The sequence below is a fragment of the Rhipicephalus sanguineus genome, chromosome 3 (assembly GCF_013339695.2).
Source record: "Rhipicephalus sanguineus isolate Rsan-2018 chromosome 3, BIME_Rsan_1.4, whole genome shotgun sequence".
In the NCBI taxonomy this organism is placed as follows: Eukaryota; Metazoa; Arthropoda; class Arachnida; order Ixodida; family Ixodidae; genus Rhipicephalus; species Rhipicephalus sanguineus.
Window position 1 is genome coordinate 223900108 of NC_051178.1, and position 20020 is coordinate 223920127.

At 41.5% G+C, this 20020-nt stretch overlaps 1 protein-coding gene across 2 annotated transcripts in view; it reads right to left on the reverse strand.

Annotated features, from left to right (window-relative positions):
- Positions 1–340: 340 nt before the first annotated feature.
- The window catches only part of LOC119388339 (transmembrane ascorbate-dependent reductase CYB561), a 33829-nt gene continuing 14149 nt past the window's right edge, over positions 341–20020 (reverse strand). For both annotated transcript variants that reach the window (XM_037656046.2, XM_037656044.2), the window contains exons 4-5: positions 16052–16206; positions 341–6631 (exon numbers count right to left, since the gene is read on the reverse strand). In XM_037656046.2, coding sequence (XP_037511974.1) covers positions 6457–6631; positions 16052–16206 — 330 coding nt within the window. In that variant the 3' untranslated portion in view covers positions 341–6456. The remainder of the gene's footprint in view (positions 6632–16051; positions 16207–20020) is intronic.

The following is a 20020-nucleotide window of genomic DNA, read 5'->3' on the forward strand; positions in this document are numbered from 1 at the left end:
GCTGCCGTGGTTTCAATAGCGCCATAGCTACCCTAAGTGCTACAGTTTACAGAGCTCTATATATGTTAGCTTCTAGTGTAGAGTTGCGAGTTTACAAGTTCTGTGCTCCAAGCACTCTAAACACTCCCTAGGGTGCCCTGTGTTAAAAACATGCTTCCGTTGGTAAAATTTCACTTTGTTCTTTTCCCTGGTCTTAAATACAATAAACTTCATTCAGGCTGGTACAGTGAGTGTCTAATTAGAACATTTCTGTACTTCTCATGTGTGTGAGCAGACAAATCAAGCTTGGGCCCAAGTTAAAGGACTTTCCCACTACAATAAGACTAATACACACAAACAATGCTTTGCCCATTTGTTTTTATTTTACATTACATAGACATCAATTTCACAAAAAGACACACCTGGAAAGACAATGGTGCTGTAGATCCAGCCTTGCGTCAACAGTTTACTCACCAAAAGCAGCAAAAGAAGCAACGCTAGTCACGAGAGTGACGCCTGGTTAATATGCCATGCAATCTTACAACAGTAACAGACTACAATGTGTATTAAGACAATAAGCAGTGGGTACATGCTAGCGCACACAAAAACAACCACACAGCAACAGACTGCAACACACTTTCAATTCACGTCAGCAAGCCAAAGTTGCAATATAACATAAATTCAAATACAAACTAGAAAATGCACTAGACATGTCTTTCCAATAATATGACATACTGATATGTTTTGGCTATGTAGCTACAGATTTTAAACACAGGGATTTACCTTAGGTACGTAATGCAAAATTTAGCATACCAATTGGCATAAGTTGTTGAGTCTATCCACGGGTTCATACATCTAATTTCTTTTAGCTCATACATATGAAGGTCCAAGCAAAAGCATGCTTTCACATTAATGTTTTGGCGAAGACACCGACAGCATTTATCTGCAGGATTATTATGGTAAAGTCGATAACAAATGTCATGAATTGGGACGGATAAAAAAGGTATAAGAGGAATGTTGTACATAAGAGAAATTAGGTGGTAGGAGACACTCAACTACACTGTATATGCGAGACTTTAAATAACTGGGTACCTTTCTCTTGCATGAACAATGAGCACTTCTAAATCCCTCGCATACTTTTTTAAATTCAGAAGCAGAGATCTCCCCATTTTCTTGTCATTACTCAGCCTGTCCTCTATGCATTTTTAGTCCAAAATGGCAAGTGGCTTCAACATGTACAATGGATGTCTACCAATGCATCCACATATAAAGCAGACAGAAAATTAACACCAGCACAATCACTTATTCATAAAGCCTCAAGAGCTTCACCTTCTGCGCAACATGACGTGGATTTTTCTTTCCAAGCATTACCATGCATGGAACAGGTTTAACAATATATCTACACCACCTACCTCTATGTATATATATAAGTGCGTGTATACAAACAAAAGTGATGAAAGCTCTAATGGGCTCCCCCTATTCAGTTTCACCATGCCTTATCAAACATTGGAAAAAGTTCCACTTAATTCAACTTGGTCGGCTTTCTGATGAAAGCTACACGAAAATTCTTTATAAAAGCTAAGCTAATTAGCATTAAAGAGGCTCAGACAGGCTTAAACTCCACCTGATAATCTTAACAAGTCCATTGTGATATACAAGAATGATCGTAAGTAGATGTTTTGAACAGTGCAGGTGAGAAGAAAACAAAAAAGACCCAGCATTCTGTCTTTATTTTCTTGTTACTTACTTGCAATATTCAATACATTTACTTACAATGGCACATCAATAAGCTCAAACTGTCATGATAGTGAACAAGAGTCATGCTTTCTGTCAATGAGCTTCAGCACTACTTTCACCTTCACTTTGCATACCATCCAGCGCAATGCTTCTTTTTCAGTGACAGGCATTTGTTGATGTCACATTTCCCATAGGAACATCTTGTTAGAATCGGTGGTTCTTGGTTACGACCTGTCATGTCAATGTGTGAAAGAAACAATCAGTACTTTCTACTGCTTCGATCGGCTAGGTCAAGGAGCCAGCATCCACAGCAACATTAAAGGGCCTACATAGAGCATTTGCACATTCATCTAACATTGGTGACAAGTGTCTCCAAGTTGGCCACTCAAGCAGGATGTGGCTTCAATCTAGGAAAATATTACTTCCATGTATCTTATGTGCCGCACATTTCTTCCCGTTTGCACAGCGATTCCCTGCTGCAGCGCCCCTAAATGTTGTTGCCATCAACTTCTCATTGGACCAGACTCAACTGCTTTAATGCTTTAACGCTATAAGAATGATTAACACAGAATACAGCTCCCAAAAAACCAAAGCAACAGACCACATAAGAACACAAGGTAGGCACTGGTAACAAAGAAGGTGCACTCTAAATATGTTTTACTAGACTGTGTTACAAACATATTTCACTCTTGCTTCAAGATAAGCACTCTGCAATGCTGTATAACATCTATGAACGAGACATGAACCTGCACAAACTCAAAGCACTTTGCAGGCACATCAGTATTCAGAAACTGATCTCACAATCAGTAGTTGATCCTCAGAAAAAAAATAAGCCAAATTTACATTCATGGGCAGTGTAAGAATTACTCCCACAACCACATTCTAGGTTTGCTATAACCATACACAATGCTAACGATATGTATGGATAATGTGCAGTATAACAAATAAAATCTAAAATAATATGAAAATGGTTTTATCCCTGAAAATATAAACATAAGGCAATACCAGTACAAAAAGGTCACATTATGAGAATCAAGACAAAACAAAGGACTGAAATAACATAATGGCATGGCGAAGTGGAAACCTCACCGGTCCTTAAAAGCAGCTTGTATGCAATACAGCCTAGTCCAAGCACAGTGTATGAAAATTCAAAGTTCGCTGAATAATAAGGAAGGGCACGAAGAAAAAAAGATTAATGGAAAAATCTTTGGGCAGTCTACAAATAAAAAGAAGACAAATACAGTCACAAGTGCTACTGTTGAAGTTGATAATCGCATCTATTCAATAAACACAAGCTCATCTAATGTATGTACAAATTCATCATTAAGAGTCGCCTTCCAGTCAAATAGATGACAGTGTTTATATATATATATTTTTCCCACTATCATATTGTCATTACAACAGTGGCTACATACCCTTCTCATAGTAGTACAACACCATATAGAAATATTTATAAAAAAAGACTCTGAATACAGCAGTAGCAGTAACAGATACACGACATTCATTACTACAAGACTAGGCTCCGCATACACGACAAGGTATACACTTTAACTATGGTGGCACATCACAGCATGTTAGTACATACATTAGGCTTCATCTGCAAGACAGATAACACTGACACATAGGCAAACATATATCACCCAGACCTGCAACATGTTTGCAGCACATTAATACAACATTTCCATGGCATCCCTCATGCATCAACAACAAGATCACATTGGGCCTAATGAAGAAATGAAACGGCATTTTCTTTTCACCAAGCAAAGAACAAACAACTTCATTAAGAAAATCCTGACATGCATTAGGTGAGGCCATAAATGTATCATTCAAGCTTGGCAAAGCACAAGACAAGTACCACGAAAGACTATTGTGAGAGCACAGCCCTCTAAAAATTGCAACACAAAAGGCATGTTTTTTTCTTTTGTATACAAATAGTTAAAAGATAAAATACACAAATACACATCTAATGTGCTATATGACAAATTTATGAGGACAGAAAATAAGAGAACATAAGTTTGCTAATAACACTATTATGGGATTATTCTGATTAGCAAAAATGACATGTAATATACAAACGGGATAGGAATGTAAAATTTGGGCTGACTAAATCAGCAAAGCAATTTCACGCGATCGCTACTCTGACTAAACTGTTTCCAAGACGTACTCTCTTAAAAAAGAGACTCTTCTTGCTTCACATACCCACATTAAAATTTAAAACACACATAATTAACTAAATCTTCAGGCATAAAATAATTATGATTCGAAACATCATTTTACTAGACAAGATGGCATCTGCATGAGATACATCAACAAGCGAGCCAATATTTACCTCACCAAAAAAAGAAATGACAAGTATGAATATAGACAGATTGACAGTAAAAAAATGTACCACATGAACACAATGGTGATTCCAATCAAGTAGCCAATGTCTCAAAACCACGAAACCGATGCGACAGACCACGAAAATACGATGACCGACAGCTACACCCAAATATGCAAAAATAATTTTGAAGAGCTACAATTAATAAAATATGGTTTTACAGCACAGAAAAAGGTACAGAAAACTCAACATAATGAGGACAGACATAGTGAAGAATTTGACAAAAATGAAGTAAAAAATACTGTCTCACCTCTATTACTGAATTAAAAAAGTACATTTATAACATACATCATATATAACCAAGCTATTTTCGTGGCAGATGCAAAATCGTTTTAACAAGTGCATCTCAAACATAAAAGATGTGCGATAAGTGCCTGAAACAGGTTAAGATAAAACCAAATACCACTTCAAACTGATAAGACTGATTTCCCTTGTAATATATAAACAAAGAAGTTAACATATGTTAAGTCCCAGAGAATAAATACCGAACCCTATCTACAGCACAGTGTATGTTACAGTGACTTACTTCTATAAAAATTTTTAAGGAGATATAAACAAAGGAAGATAAACACCCAATTAACATATGATTTTGACCTAAGAAAAAAAAAGGAGAGAAGAGTGAAATGAGCAATGCGTTTTTGACACATTGCCAGGTATGCACAACGTAAAAAGAACATCCCATTTGGGGGCAACCATTGTGGAGCTATTTAGAAGGGGGTACTTGCGCCAGCTGAGGAAAAGTAAGATTGCAAGCAATCTTTATCACCTATTTTACTTATTTCTAATCGATCCTTTGTTTTATAAAAAGCCAGTTCACCAGAAAAAAGAAAAGGTCCAAGAAACACTTAACAATAATGAAATCCTCAATGCATGATAGCACTGGGAACAATCCTTTTCTGTGACATTCACAAGCATAAGCATAATGCGCACATGCCTACCGCAATACTATTGTCAGCAAAATGAAACTTAATGACTAATGTACAACATAACAAAGAAAGGGCGACAAATTATCCATAGTTCCACAGCTGGCAACGGCCTTTTTGAATCAGGAAAAAAGCAGGAGAGATTCTCAAGATTCTCAAGAAGTAATGCTTCAGAAGCTACAACGTACGTTGAATGACAAGCTCCCTAAAGCGTTCTCCAATCGTCCCAAATCAAAGAGAAACTAGCAAAACCAACTTGAAAACATCACAGTGGTTAAAGTCAAACTGTAAACCAACAACCAACACCAAGAACCAGTGTTATGTTGTGCTATGCGGATGAAGTACTTATTAACACAGTGTTTATCTTAAAAAAACAATGCGCAGGTTTTCACAAGTGAAACAACTTTCTAAGTCAGACAAGCTGCCCGACTTTGAACAAACGCAAGCTGCCTCGTGACAGAAAAAACATAATATGAAGACTCTCTCAGAACTGCTAGGATGTCTTCCACACTTTTAAAAATTACTGTGGCAGTTTTTTTTTTTTCATTTACTACACGAAGATATGTCAATTCTAACTGACCTGCGCTCAGTTCTTAGATTCGCAAGTGAAATAAGCACAATGTAAAAATAGTTGAAATATGGCTTAAAAAAAAAAGAAAGGAAACTCACAAAACCCCCATATTTTAGTACGATGTAGGTCTCTTCAATATTTTTATTTTCATATATCCGTTCTATATGCAGTTTTATCATTCAGCATTATGAAAGCAACTTATTACTTTCTTTCAGCTAATTTTTTAAAGAGATTATAGTCTTGTAGAAAAACTTAAAAGCAAAAATATTTTTGTGGCAACAAGGGGTAAGCGTCAAAGGCCCTTACAGCTAAATAATGTTTTCATTAACCCTTTCCCCTGCAGTTTGGACAGCCAGTTGAAATTGTTCATTTCTGTCCGTTTTATTCCTAAACATGAAGAGAGCCACAGCACAGGAAAAACCGTTAAAGTCTGTGGCAAAATGCACGTATAAGCGCAATGTTTTCAAAAGAACAAACGAAAACAAGGAATCTTTCACAACAGAGTTGGCTTTTGACAGAACCCCTATCACAATCTTGAATTCAAAGACTCCTCAGGAGACAATCGAGGGCAGAGTCTTTCTAAAATATATCACCTGATTCAGCAAAACCAAAAACATTATATCCTTGTTTTTTCGATATATAGCACAGAGATCAGCAATCAATAAACAAAAAATTATAAAGAGTGAAAGCAATAAAGGAGAATGAACGAAAGCCAGTAAAGGCCAGTGAGCGAGCCAATTAGAGCCCAAGACATTTTGCTACTGTTCAGAGATCATTACTGTCAGTTTGAAAGATACATGTACACGAAATCAGATCAAAAGGGCAGTTTTCAAAGCCATAGCTGGGTCATAGTTTTAGTTCTGTTATCAGTCAGTGGGTGTGTGCGCTTGCAAAGGCAGGGTGGCTTCCTCTGGCAAAGGCGTTCGACGGTATGAAGTTCGGGTGGTCAGGTACACCACCATGGCTGCAAAGCACACCATGCACAATGCTATCATGTGGCCCAGCACAGCCTCTCCGGGCAGCGTTTGGTAGTCTGCTTTCCTGCACACATGAAAGAGTAGCACCACTGTAGAGGGTGCATTTGCAGAAACAGACATGGTAATGGACTGCTTCCTGCTCAAGAATAATTTCCAAGCAAGACTTAGCACTAACGTGCTCATGCATTCACAATCAACAATTAATGACAGGTTCATTGATGCTTTGTAAATATTTCTTAATCATCAGTGGTGCAATGATACATGAAAGAAGAGCAAATTGTCGGACTGTCAAAATGCTATCGGAGCACTAAAACAAGCTTTGTACAGGTGCAGTCATCTGGAACATTTAGTGACAGTAGTATATGTGATTTGCTGATAAGACAAAACGTTTCATCTGTAGCGGCTATGCTTAAACTACCAATCTACAGAGATTACTGACAGTCATAGGGGTAAGAGGTATGTTCATTGACCAAGCTTGAGGAGTTGCTTTTGCAGATACAATAGGTTCTGAAGACTAAATCTTTGAACAACACTACCCCCTGTAGAAGCATATGCGGGGACACGTCACATTGCAACAGACTGAGCAATTAGCTGCTTGCTGACTTGGTGTTTTACAACAAGGTGATAAGAATGCCCAGTACGGCTACGGTGTTTACAATGTGCGCATGCTGAAGATAGGCGTTCCCTGAGATCACCTGCGTTACAATGACCATTGAAAATCAAAACTGAATGCCTATATTTGAGTTAGCATAATACACTTGGTGCTGCTTGCACTGCAACACCTTTTGAAATAATCATTGAATGATGACATAGTTGGGGTTTTTCGCCTCATGCATCTCTTGTAACAAACATTTTAAATGCGGAGCATTTCTTAGTCGCACCTGCGGCGTCAGCGGCGCCGTCCGCACCCCCAATGCGCATGCTCGGCTCATCTCGTGCTGGCAGCAAGCCTCTCCTCTCACTCCCTCCCTCCTCTCCCTCGAACGCGGGCGGTATGTAAATAAACGGCGGAGCGCGCGTTCAGAATTCAGTCAAGGGTGTCTTTACTTGGCTTTCGCTTGACTTCATGCTTTGCTTGACTCGAGTAGATGTGATGGAAGCAACAGTACCTTCAATCAGCGTCCCACGGCCACCACTCATTGAAGGCAACATTACCCCACCCTCACCGTTGTCGGCGTCAACAACAGCAAGCAATGCAGAAGACAAGGCTGCGAAGAGACGAGCATACGACGTTGAACGCAAGCGTTTGAAGCGAGCTGCGGACCCGGAACTTCGTGCCAATTACGCAACATTCACGCGATACCCCCACCACTCTGCGACGCATTTACTCGAGTTCCCCCCGTGGGAAGATGCGGGCTACTTTTTTTCATATATGTCCAATGCAAGCAGAGTTATAGAGATTTGTCACAGGCTAAGAGCGCCTTTTCTCTTCTTTCGCCCCAAGGATTGTGGAAGCTACATCAGCGCACATCTGGCTTAGACAGTTTCAGGTTGCCAGCTCACGGCAGCATCTCGTGGCAGCCTCAGTAACTATGCAGTAAAAGAAGCTCAACTGTGGTGCAGAAGTCTGGCAGAGCTCTATGAGAACCTTGGGAGCACCAGCTTTGTCCTGTTTAAGCATGATTGATAGATAGTGGCTAAGTACTTATAACGCACTTCGAAGAGGTTTCAATTGGCTAAGCAAGAAGTGATATCTGCCAAGGTAACTTGCCAGTTGCATTGGAGAGAGCAAGCATGCACTGGCAAATATGCTGGTAGTTTTGGAAACGATGATGAGTACTAGTGAGTACTGTCATAGTGGGTCCAGTGCCAGTGTGACACAAGTGACTGAATCGAGCGCAAAGTCTTTGAAATAGCCTGGGTATACAGTTGAACCCACATATATGGAACAATCATATAGCAAATTATTGTGTATATTGAACAGTTGTAAAATCCCATTGAAATATTTTCAATACATAAAATATTTTATACCGTCAAACCCAGCTATATCGAACTCGGGTAAGTTGAATTATCCTTTATATTGAACTATTTTTGCACACAGCAGTGCTTTAACATCAATGCATAGAAAAATCTACAGCTACATCGAACAAAAATAGCCGGAACACTTCATATATTGAGCATCGGGCACTGCAAAGCACTCCAAAAGTTGATTTTCCTAGCAATAGTACTGAAAGTTGGGCTAGTTGGTAACGTAGCATCTTTAGGTACAGCGTGAAAATGATGAAGAGGGAGTAAAGCAGAAGGGACGTGGACAAGTGCTGACTCGCAACTGAAAACTTTTATTTCAAGAACACATGAAGGTAAAAGCAAGAAAAAATGTATCAACATTGCACAGAGCTAAAAATGGTTGGGAAAGAAGCACTGCATATCACCTAACGGCGCACGTGTTGAGCAGATACGCAAACTCCTTGCCCATAAGAGACAATGCTTGAATTACGCATGCGTCAGCAAATCGGTGAACTCTTTCGTTACCACGCCTATTCAAATCAATCACCACTGATCGATGCTTTGAATCGTCGATTTTGGCATGTTGAATTTGTTTCTCGTGCACCTAGCACCTCCTACGAGTAAGTCCAGCCACTGCACTTTCAGAATCAGTTTGAATTTGCCCGTTTTGACAAGTTAGTGATTTTCGACAGACCTTTGCGCGAACCAATGTGCGTATGTTGTTGGGAAAATGCACTTGGCTGATGAACTTGAGAGAAATGCATGCCACTTGTGGTTATGCTTCAGTAACATCAAAGTTCTGTAAACAAAATAACTTTTGCAAGTCAAATACCAAATTATAGTGTCAGCTTCACAATCTCACAGTGTTGAGCGGTAATAATTACCTGAAATTTATGCCAGCTATTCACTGGAGAGCTGTTGTTGGGAGGTGAGGAAGATTTATTTTACCAAAAATTGTTTCAGAAGGTCCACCGCACGTATAAAGTGTGGAGGTGGCCTTTTCAGCCAGTTTCCAGCAGCTTTGGTTTCACTTCTATTGTTATATCCAACACAGCACCGCATCCCGTGTCGGTGGTAGCTCCCATGGTGTCGTTGTCATGCGCGCATTGGTGCGCGCCTGCGCCACGAGAAACGCGCGCTGCCAGAAACTATCTTGCAACCGCACCTGAATTTAGTGATGACGAGCTTTGAGTCCGAACATGACAGCACCTTAGCTTCAAGCTCAGATGGCAACGATGTTTCGCGTCAGCCTCGGACATCCGCAGCCGTTCAAAGGGTTGGTTTCGTTTATGGCCTCAAGTGTTCTCCTCCGCCGCGCGTGCGTAGCTGTTGACCTTTGTGCACATTATTAGAGCTACTCTGGTTATGTGTGAGGTCCACATGTCTCTGGGGCGCAATGTGCTGGTGTCGGCTCCAAAGCTTCTCCTCACGCCAAGAAGGCCGCTGGAGCACATCTCGGCCCTGCACTCCAGAGCGGTGCGAGACGTTTCAGGACTGCGCAATTTCGTTCTTTTTTTTTCAATACTATCTGCAAAAATACAAATAAATATGCTTGGATGCATATTTTGGAACACCAACCGATGCAGAGATGGATCGCTCATGGAAAGAGGCAACGCCAGACGAACTGGTGAAGTTGATTGCCCATTTGATTTACATTGGTGTTGTTCACATTGTGGCCATCTATCTATATTGGAACACCAGCAGGCTATTCTCTTAAAAAAACAAAAATTTTACATGCATGAAAAGTGCACGAGTGCACCTGCATCTCATGAAAACCAGGAAATGCTTCCCCGCATTGCGAGAGCAATGAAGCAGTACCTCGGTTCAGATTTTATTGTCTATGTTAATGGAAACCATTGTGTAGAACATTTATTATTTTTTATACTATTCCTGGGTCATTTATCTTTAAAATGCACATTCTGAATTTTCTTTGTTTTGAGTGTTCTTGCATACATAGTGTTTTCTATTGCTCTGTTTATCAGCTGGCAACAAAAAGTTACACACTTTCAACTTTTTATACATTCCACAATATTTTTGTTGCTTTACAACTTATATTTTTTTGGAAAGACCATTCCATTATGCATAATTTGGTATGCTGCAGTGCGTGCTGGAGTACTTTTCAAACTGGCAAAAGCTTTCTTCCCCGAGACATATGAAAAATTACCATTTTCTCGCGGTAGCGAAAGAGGTAATGTGCAGTTACTCTATCACCTCTCTAGTTGTCTGGTAACTAGAGTTAGCGCTCATCCGTATCCCTTCTGTTTTACTCCGTCTTCATCGTTTTCGCGCTGTATGTAAACATGTTGCCTTTCCTTCACAAGAAGTTGGCTTTTCCTCATAGAAGGAGACTTTCCCGCTTGCATTTAGGAGAGTGAGCAGTGTGATTAATTACAGAGTTGCCACACAGAGCGAGTAGAAACTACTGCTTGTCATCGCATGCCTTCTTCCATGATCCCTCGTCGTCGTGCCCATTGGCCCGTCATGCGAGGTTGCTGTTCGCTTCTCCGTTCACTTTGTTAATTCAATGGCCGTAAAACGGAAGAACCTGGCTGTTCATCGCAAGACTGGTGATAATCAACAAAGTCGAACGTAGAGAAAAGAAGTCTGACGTTGCCGCATCATATAGCGCCCCAAAAAGCATGCTCAGTATGAGTGAAGAAAACAGCCGACATAAGGGCCAAGGCAGACTAGAGGCTTGTGGTGCCGGTGAGTACGCACAGCTGAGTATCAAGATTTTGAGGTGCTGTTTATATCGATACCGCATTTTCCTGCGTACAACCCACCCCTGCATATAATCTGCACACCCAACTACAAACCACCGAGAAAAAATATATATATATATAACCCGCGTATTGCCGTGAAGCCGTGTTTCTTGCATCGCCGTGAAGAAGTGCCGGGAAGCAAACTTGCGCACCGAAATTCGCACCGAAAATAAGGCAAATTCTTTAAAAGCTTTATATCGAATTACACGATATATCGAACTAATTCGAGTTTTTTTTTTTGTGAGTTCGATATATGCAGGTTCGACTGAATATCAAGTTATCTATATGTATATAGAACTTTTTGTGATTTCCTTCAGATTCGACATGTCCGGGTTCTAGGGTAGTATGCAAGTGCCGTCCACTGCCGCCTCTTATGAACGCAGGAAAAAACAAAAAAATAGGCAGATGACCACTTATCTAGACTGGAAGTTCTAAGATAGTTACTCTGTCAGTGTTTCTGAAGAGAGGAACATATATATTTATTATTTATTGAACTCGAAACAAATATAACTATTACCAAGAATGTTATCATGATCATGAAATCAGCCAACGGCCTTGCCCTTGCCTCGATTTATGTATTCAGTCCCATCGATAATGTAGTTAGCCAAAAGATGGCACGGCATGCTTGCCACTTGATCAAGTTCTTCTACTGCACTCCTTTCGTTCAGCTTACGTTCTCCCATGAATAGTTCCAACTTTCTTTATTACTGAGACAAAAGTCAAGACATTTCTTCAATGCACGTCATAGAAAACTGCAGATAATGCAACTAAACAGATAGCTCACTCAGAGGCATTGCGTGGTGCATTCACTATAAAGTAGAGCTGTGCGAATAGCAAAATTTTGGGTGCGAAGCGAATTCGAATATTGAAGTGTGAGTGCGAATCGAATCGAATATTTTCGAATATTTCTCGAATATTTCTAGAATATTTTTCGAATACTTCGAAGCGAAATTGCAGAAAAAAAAGTTGAAAAGCATATTCTTATGAGATAGCAACATGAAAGTGTTTCTTTTCGCTAGGTTGAAGCGCAATATTGAGGCCGAATTGTATTTATGTACATGATTATGTGCAACCAAAGTGTTGCCGACAACACTTTACACGTGATAGGCAAAGATGCCACTTCCTCAGCCTCGCCTTCTCTTTCAACTTCCGTGGAAGCCCAACTGACGTGGCGGACAAGGGTGTGCTCTCTTCAAGTCCGGAGTTCCAAATCTGCCTCGTAGACGTAGATATACAAGAACATCTCAAATTTTGGATGCTAAAAAGCTTCGGCTTCCGATTTTTCAGACTTCCTGCCCAAATTTCAGGTCCAAAACAGCATTAATTGAGCTCCCACCTCTGGCACATCTTTCATCTCCATGTTGGAACCAGCGTTTTCTTGAGTTAATACATTTGCGATCATAGCGGAGCTTGAAAGGCAGCTTTGCCGCATTACGGGGGTGTGATGAGCTGAAGCATATTGAAAATCTAGGGACCACTTCCAATCGGACGTTGACTGTGTCTTGGCAAAGTTCGACCGTAACGGAGCTTGAAAGGCAGCTTTGCCGCAATACCGGGGTGTGATAAGGTGAGGCATATTAAAAATCTGAAGGGGCCACTTCCAATCGGACGTTGACTGTATTTGTTTTTGGGAAGTTCGAATAGTAAAATTCCAGTGCGAATCGAATCGAATAGCAAACAGTATTCGAAAAATATTCGAAATTTCGAATATTCGCACACACCTACTATAAAGTGGTGGACCCAATTCCAAAATGGCCACAGCCAATGCCACTCCCACATTCATGATGCACGTCATTTGGGCTAGTGAGAGCTCTCAAAAAAGGCATCAACAAGTATTTTTTTCAATTTTGCTATAACTTTTCTAGTGAAGCTCCAAGCAATTGCTCCTACCAGTGCAAGTGGCCCGCTTCAATTTTTCATGTGTTTGAAATTAGTGCCAGTTACCGAGCAAGCACCCCTTCCTTTTTTTTCTTCATAAATGTGTGCTGTATCTTCATCAGGCCACTTCCACAATATAACTTCTGTTTATAGTCGGCAACTATTGCCATGTCTGTGACACTGCACCACATCATACTGGGTCAGAATGAAACTTGCTGCTCGCTGCAACTGTTGCAGGCAAAACAGTAGTGAGCCTCCTCAATTATCCATGCCTGACAGCCCAGGACTGCATGAAGCACTGTGTGTAGGTACCAACTTAAGCAGTCCAGGGCTGTCACGGATAGTAACCAAACAGGCACGGTGTTCACTATCATCACGATCAACAGTGACCACATTGTTCTGAATGCCTGCAGCCACTGCACACCAATCAAAAAAAAAATTGCTGTTTTCCCTGCCCCTGTGAACAAAAGCATGGTTATGACACAGTCATGGTCAGCAACCAGACAATTCACACAGTGTCAAATACAGTGTCAAAACAAGTGACCGGCACGCTTGTTTATTTCTAACGGTGGCCGCATTTCCCCAGCTGAAACTGCTGTATGTGTGGCTTACATTACCAGTGGATTGCATGCGCAACACAAACAGTGGTGTACTATTGTGAGCAATATGAAAGGGAACACACAAGCCCGTGGCAAATAGCCTCAAACCCGAAGCATGGCAATTCGCTGCGGCCGCTCTAGGAAATAAAATGGAAAGGACACCGCGGTCACTTTAAGTGTCAGCATGCCCACTTCACTGTTGCTGATAAAGCACGGCAGCTGATTGCGTGTCACGGGCCGCTCATGGGTATAAGGCAGGTATGCCAGGCAGAGCACAGCGATGTGCTGGCTACAGCTCCGCGCAAAATACTGCTTTTCCATTCACTTGTGTGTGTGCACGGAACACATAAAATCACGATACAGCAAAATACGATTTAAAAAATATGGCGCTGATGTTCCCTGCGCATGAGCGCTTCAACAGGCGCCGCAATATCAACCTGCTATTTGTGCCGTATGTTTAGAGCGTCGTTTAAAAGATACACGTGCTGGAAGTGACAACAGTTCACGGAAAAGCATCACCCTTTCCACTTCATTTTTGACAGCACCAGGCGAGTAACGATGGAATTGGGGTTTTAGGCTACCGACCACGTGCTCGCGTGTTCCCTTTCATATTGCTCATGACAGTACATTCTAGATCTTATACGAGCACCAGTGATTACAGTGAAATGTTTGACGATGCACGTATAAAGAGCAGACGCATCTGACCTACAGATAATATTTTGCCAACTGATGAATGAGCTCACTGCTATCGTTGTGCTGCAAGTGCTCGGCACAAGGTTCCCGACAAAGGGTTCGATCTTGGCCGGTTTGGCCGTTGCATTCCTCAGCATCACAACTACGTGAAAGACAATTACTGTTTTCTCCAAATGTTGTGGACAAAACCACGTTTGCTACAGATGTGATTTACTATAAATTGCGCACATAGTTTTGAAGGCAGGTGACCATCATGGTGTGATATGTAACAGTAAGCCCAAGAATAACAGCTACAAAGGTAAGAATAAGCCCGAACCGTACTGCCATTTCTGTCGTTCGATCCCGTACAGTTTCCACTGGTGACTACAGCCACATTTGCTCTTTTCATTCAACACTTGGGACACCACTCTTGGCACGCTTAAAGGGGCCTTGCGATACTTTTTGAACATGGTCGGAAAATGCTGCCAATCGGTAGCTGAGGCTCTTGAGAACATGTGAGCCAAACATGATAGTGCAGCATGCGGCCTGGAATTTACAACCAATTCTCAAAGTCAGCTAGAAATCACTAGCTCTTCTCTCGACAAATGATGCTATAAACCCAAATGACTGCGCCATAAACCCAAAGTCTACAGTCATTAGATGACGTGAGCACTGTGAGCTTACATACTTACCAGGGGCGCCGCGGGATGCCACGACATGCCCGCGCGCTCGCTTGCGATCACGCTGAAAGTAAGACCCGCCTTAGAAGGAAAAAAAGAAAAGAAATACTCAAAGTCATGACGCACGCTGACGAACAAACTTGCCCCCTTGTCATTCCCTGCTGCGTAGCTTTAAGCGCACTCGCTGGTACGAAAGGAGAGAGAAAGCGCTTAAAGTGTCCGACAAATCCCTGTAACTCCGCTCGTGCTCGACGGGTTAAAAATATTTTTACAGCATCCGATTTGTTAGGCAATCAACTCACTTAATCAAGCCATTCGATGATTACTTGAAAAAGTGTTGCAGGGCCCCTTTAAAGGTTCACTTGAACCAACTACAGCATGGCCAAATAGGTCAAAATTAACAAGAGTTTCATACCATTAATGCATCCTGGGAGCAGAGGATTAGTGATTCATCCAGTTTTCCTAATTAATGATGGTCGAATTTACAAGGTTTTACAGTAAAGATATGTTAAATAAGGTTGCTTAGTCAAAGAAAAGCTGTGTTATTCTTGTTTTAGTCATGATTGTTCGGCTACTGCCTTCATTATGACCCACAGCTAGCCACGAGCACCTCTAAACTATCATGCCTTGTCCTTGACTCAAGAGAGGGTGCTTGCTAGTGATTCTACAGCATACCTTTGTCTTCGGAAATCTACAGTGCTGTCCTGTGAAATGACACAATTACTTCCACAAGTGATTACCTGGCTAGTCTAAAAATGCACATGTTCAGAGTTAGAGGTCACACTTCTATTTGATAAGGACAAGTAATCACTTATGACGTGTTTGTCTGTCCTTTTTTTATCCCAATCTTCCTGTGTCTTTGATGAAGTAAGAATACATCCGTATCTACAGCAGTGATAAATATATGACCCAAAAACATTAAAAACAATCTGCCAGAAAGACTCACAGTGCAAAGATGAGCTTCTCCAGGATCCCCATTAAAGCAGTGGCCACAGCAAGCACAAAAATGGCCAGGCCAAAATAGACGTGCAGTGGCAGGTACTGAGCTCGCAACCATTGGCGCACTCCAGGAAACAGGAAAGCCACGAATCCACACAGCAGCTGCAATTGCACAAAATGGTGCCGCTTTTAAGTGTACTCTGTTGACATGATGAGAGTGATAAGCCCCAAGCCGTCATGTCTAGCTGCACCAAAGAGCTTTGATTTGCTTATTTTGTTACACATTAAAAGCGAATGTTTGTCACAATAGTACATACACTCTAACCTCAATATAACGAACATGGATATAACGATTTATTGGTTATAAGGAAGTAAATGAAGAATAGTCTTGTCATAGATACAGTATTAAAAATAAATGTTTATAACGAATTTTCGGATATAACGAACTTATTTTCGTGGCAGGTGTGACTTTGTTATAACGAGGTTTGAGTGTACCTGTTTTGCTGGCCAAACTGAACTGCCAGTATTTAAGCCGAGTGTCGATCAGTAATACAGACTTGCATTTACGAATTTCACAGCAATCCCAGGGGGTTAAAATGCTCTCTACTGCTGCAATGGTTGGTCTGTCCATAAAAAGTTCTGAAACTATGGACTCCATGATATTTACTGTAACCATATGTCAAACAACGCAAGCATGACTACCTCTCAAGCCCAGGTTTATGCTCGTGCCACCATAAAGAATTTTCCATCCATCTACTACATGCACTCATTAGCTAGCCAAGAAAAATACTAACTAGATTTTATAAGGTGGGAGATGCATTCTCATACCCAAGATGCATAAGAACTTGATGCCATGAGTGGTTTCCATCTGCCTCTTCAAGATTAAATGTCTCAAAGCATTAGGTTTAACATCCCAAATCAACACAAATGCTATGAGAGTTGCCACAAAATAGAATTCCTGATTAAGATTGGCCACTTCAAGCTGTTCAAACAAAGTGTGTCCTTAGGATATTGTAGTGGTCATGATTTGCAGACACTGACAAATCACAATCAGATGGAATGGTCACGATCGCCAACAGCATTGCCTGAAACTGGTTTACAGCTGCAGTCTCTGTTGAGAGTAAGGAGGAATGTTGAGGGTCCCCAATGGGAAACAACAAGGAAAATATACATTGGTTGTGTATTCAAGACTGGCACCAAGAAGTCATTTTTTTCTCCTTCTTCATGTCCTCAGATCCCACAGCGGGACCCTAACATACTCGAGCATAGCAACAACTACACTGATGACATGGATATTCAACCCAACACACAAGCAATCTTCGCAGTCAATGTGATGTCAATTTGATGTTGGCATCGATGTAATGTTCAGCATTACTACCAAACAAGCAAGATATCATTACATGGTCAGCAGCCTTCCTATCTACTGGTCTCTCCACCTCTACCCAAGCCGAAGCGATTGAAACAGCTACTGCATGGTATTGAACTCTGATACTGAACCCTCAGTAAGTTGCTGCGCCACATGCAACAGCTGCTCAGAACCTATGTCATCAAAATTCTGTGTCGTGAACTATTTCTCCAATGAATCCTGACAACCATGCAGGTGGTCCTCACCTCAGCTTCCAACAAACAACTCTCTATTTCTGACATAGTCATGACAGCAGCTCTACTGTCCATCACGACGGTGTTTGCAGATACGGGACTTCACTCAACCACCAAGGAGCTCCAGAACATACGCGAACAAATATCAAGCCTTGTCCACACTGTAAGAGCTATACAAGAATGTAGCATTCACGTGCAGAACCACCAAGACGGCACACAACACCAATGATCTGTACAGAAAATCTTCTGGGGCCACAGCAAGCACAGCAACGAAGCCTAAAAATGTCTTCCACACGCAGATGACAGACCAGCACCAAGGGCGACCACTGTTCTGGACTCATAAGAGCATCACCTATAGGCACTCTTCCTCCCCGACCATCATAGTGGCCTGCGATTCTTCATAGACACCAGCAGGGAAATGAGTGCGGTACCTGAATCATCGACTAAGCGCCATTTGCCCAGTGCACCTTGAGTTCAGGTGGTAAACAATACCACCACTGGCACCTACTGATACCACTCACTTCCACTGGATATAGAGATAAACAAGATGTTCCGGTGAATTTTTATTGTGGCTGATGTGACATACTCTGTGCAGGCTTCCTTTGGCACTTTGGTCTTCACGTTGATATGGGCAACAAACGAAAAATGACACAGTTCCAGTGAAACACGGTACGGCTGCATGGAGCCGATCGTCTCCTTGCTAGTTGCGTGCAGCACGTTGCTAAGACACTGCAACGCAAACAATAAAGGGCAACTCTGACGTTTCTTTACCTATGTCAAATTGTCACCATTTCCAAATACAGTGGAATTTTGTCTATACGTGCTTGACGGGAACCGGGAAATAAAATGTGTTATTCAAAAATCGTCTTAACCAGAGAGGTTAAAAAAAGGCAGAAAATATACCTACTCTGTCAGCACCACACTTTTATTGAGCAGCTTCTTCCTCGATTATGATTATATTTCGCTGGAAGCGCAGTGCATTGCCTGATGCCTCATCATCATCACTGAGAGCAGCGGCCGTGCCTGGCAGCAATCTTTTCGCCGCAAAACCAACGTTGCTGTGACCTCAGTGGCTGTGCAATGTGCAGATCGTGGCTTGCTGGAACATGGTTTGAGCTAGTGTACCGGATAATAAACGTAGGATTCCTAGATATATCGGTCAAGACTCATTTCAGCGGTCATATTATCCAATTCTGGGTAAAAATGTGATCGTATTAAACGCGTGAAAATGCATTATTTAAAAGGGTCATTGCCTGGGAATAAAAAGGCAAATTAATTAGGGCAAAAAATGTATTATGCAGAATCGTATGAATGAGATTCCATGGTAGTATTGATGGCGCTGTAAACGAGAGGGTGATTTGTTCAGAAACTGATCAGTAACTGAAAAATTGCCAGGCCCGCCCAGGACACACAGTACTGTCACAGAGGAAGCTGGAGGAGCGGCCCTTCTAGAGCCCGTTTTAAACTCTCTTGGGGCGACCACTGCAAGTGCAGTCGCAAGGTAGCCACTATGCCATAAATGATCATTCTGAAGTAGGGAAGAACCAGCTATGCCATAATTCATCATTTTTAAAATGTAGCGAAGTGCCCACCACGTGTCTGTAAGGCATTATGCACACCCATGTAGCTGCATACTTTGTTGATGCTGTGGCTGACAATGATAAAGAATTATAACTGATTACTTTGTAGTTGGTGGGAAGCTTTAAACCACCTACTTGTTATGCAGTTCACCATGTGCGGTGCCTGGTGCTGTTTTGCTCTACTGCCACGCAATACGTATTACATCTGTCAACGTGATTCCTCTCCCGACATGACACCTGTATAGGGTGTTTTTGAAAGAAGTTTCATGCACCAGTGTGGCACTGTGGTAGAATACTTGACTGCCATGCAGAGTGCCTAGGTTTGAGTCCCATTCAAGTCCTGATTTTTTTTTTCCTCATCGTGCGCGATAGCTGTGACGGACACCGGCGGCAGCAGACAACTATGCCAACAAAGTTCGCTGTTGCTGTGAGCTAATAACAGCTTAAGTTGTAAAATGGTGAGTCAATTTCCAAACCAAAAGTTGCAGAGTATTCATAAGCATATCCTTATGAGATGAGAATACGAAAGCATTTCTTTTGGCTAGGTTGTTGTTAGAGAAGGGTGCTGCAGAGTGGTGTTGCCAAGTTGTGACATAAGGAATCAGGCAAGGTGAGAGACCGAAATGTGTTATAGAATGGAACATGGGTCAGACTTTCTGGGAATTCATGTGTATCATGAGTAGAGACCGGATTTTAGGCAAATGCCTATTTTGTTCCTTGCGCTCCTATCACATCCGCCATTTTGATATAGTATGAGCATGAATTAGAGGTTAAGAAGAGCTTTTACAGTGTTTTTA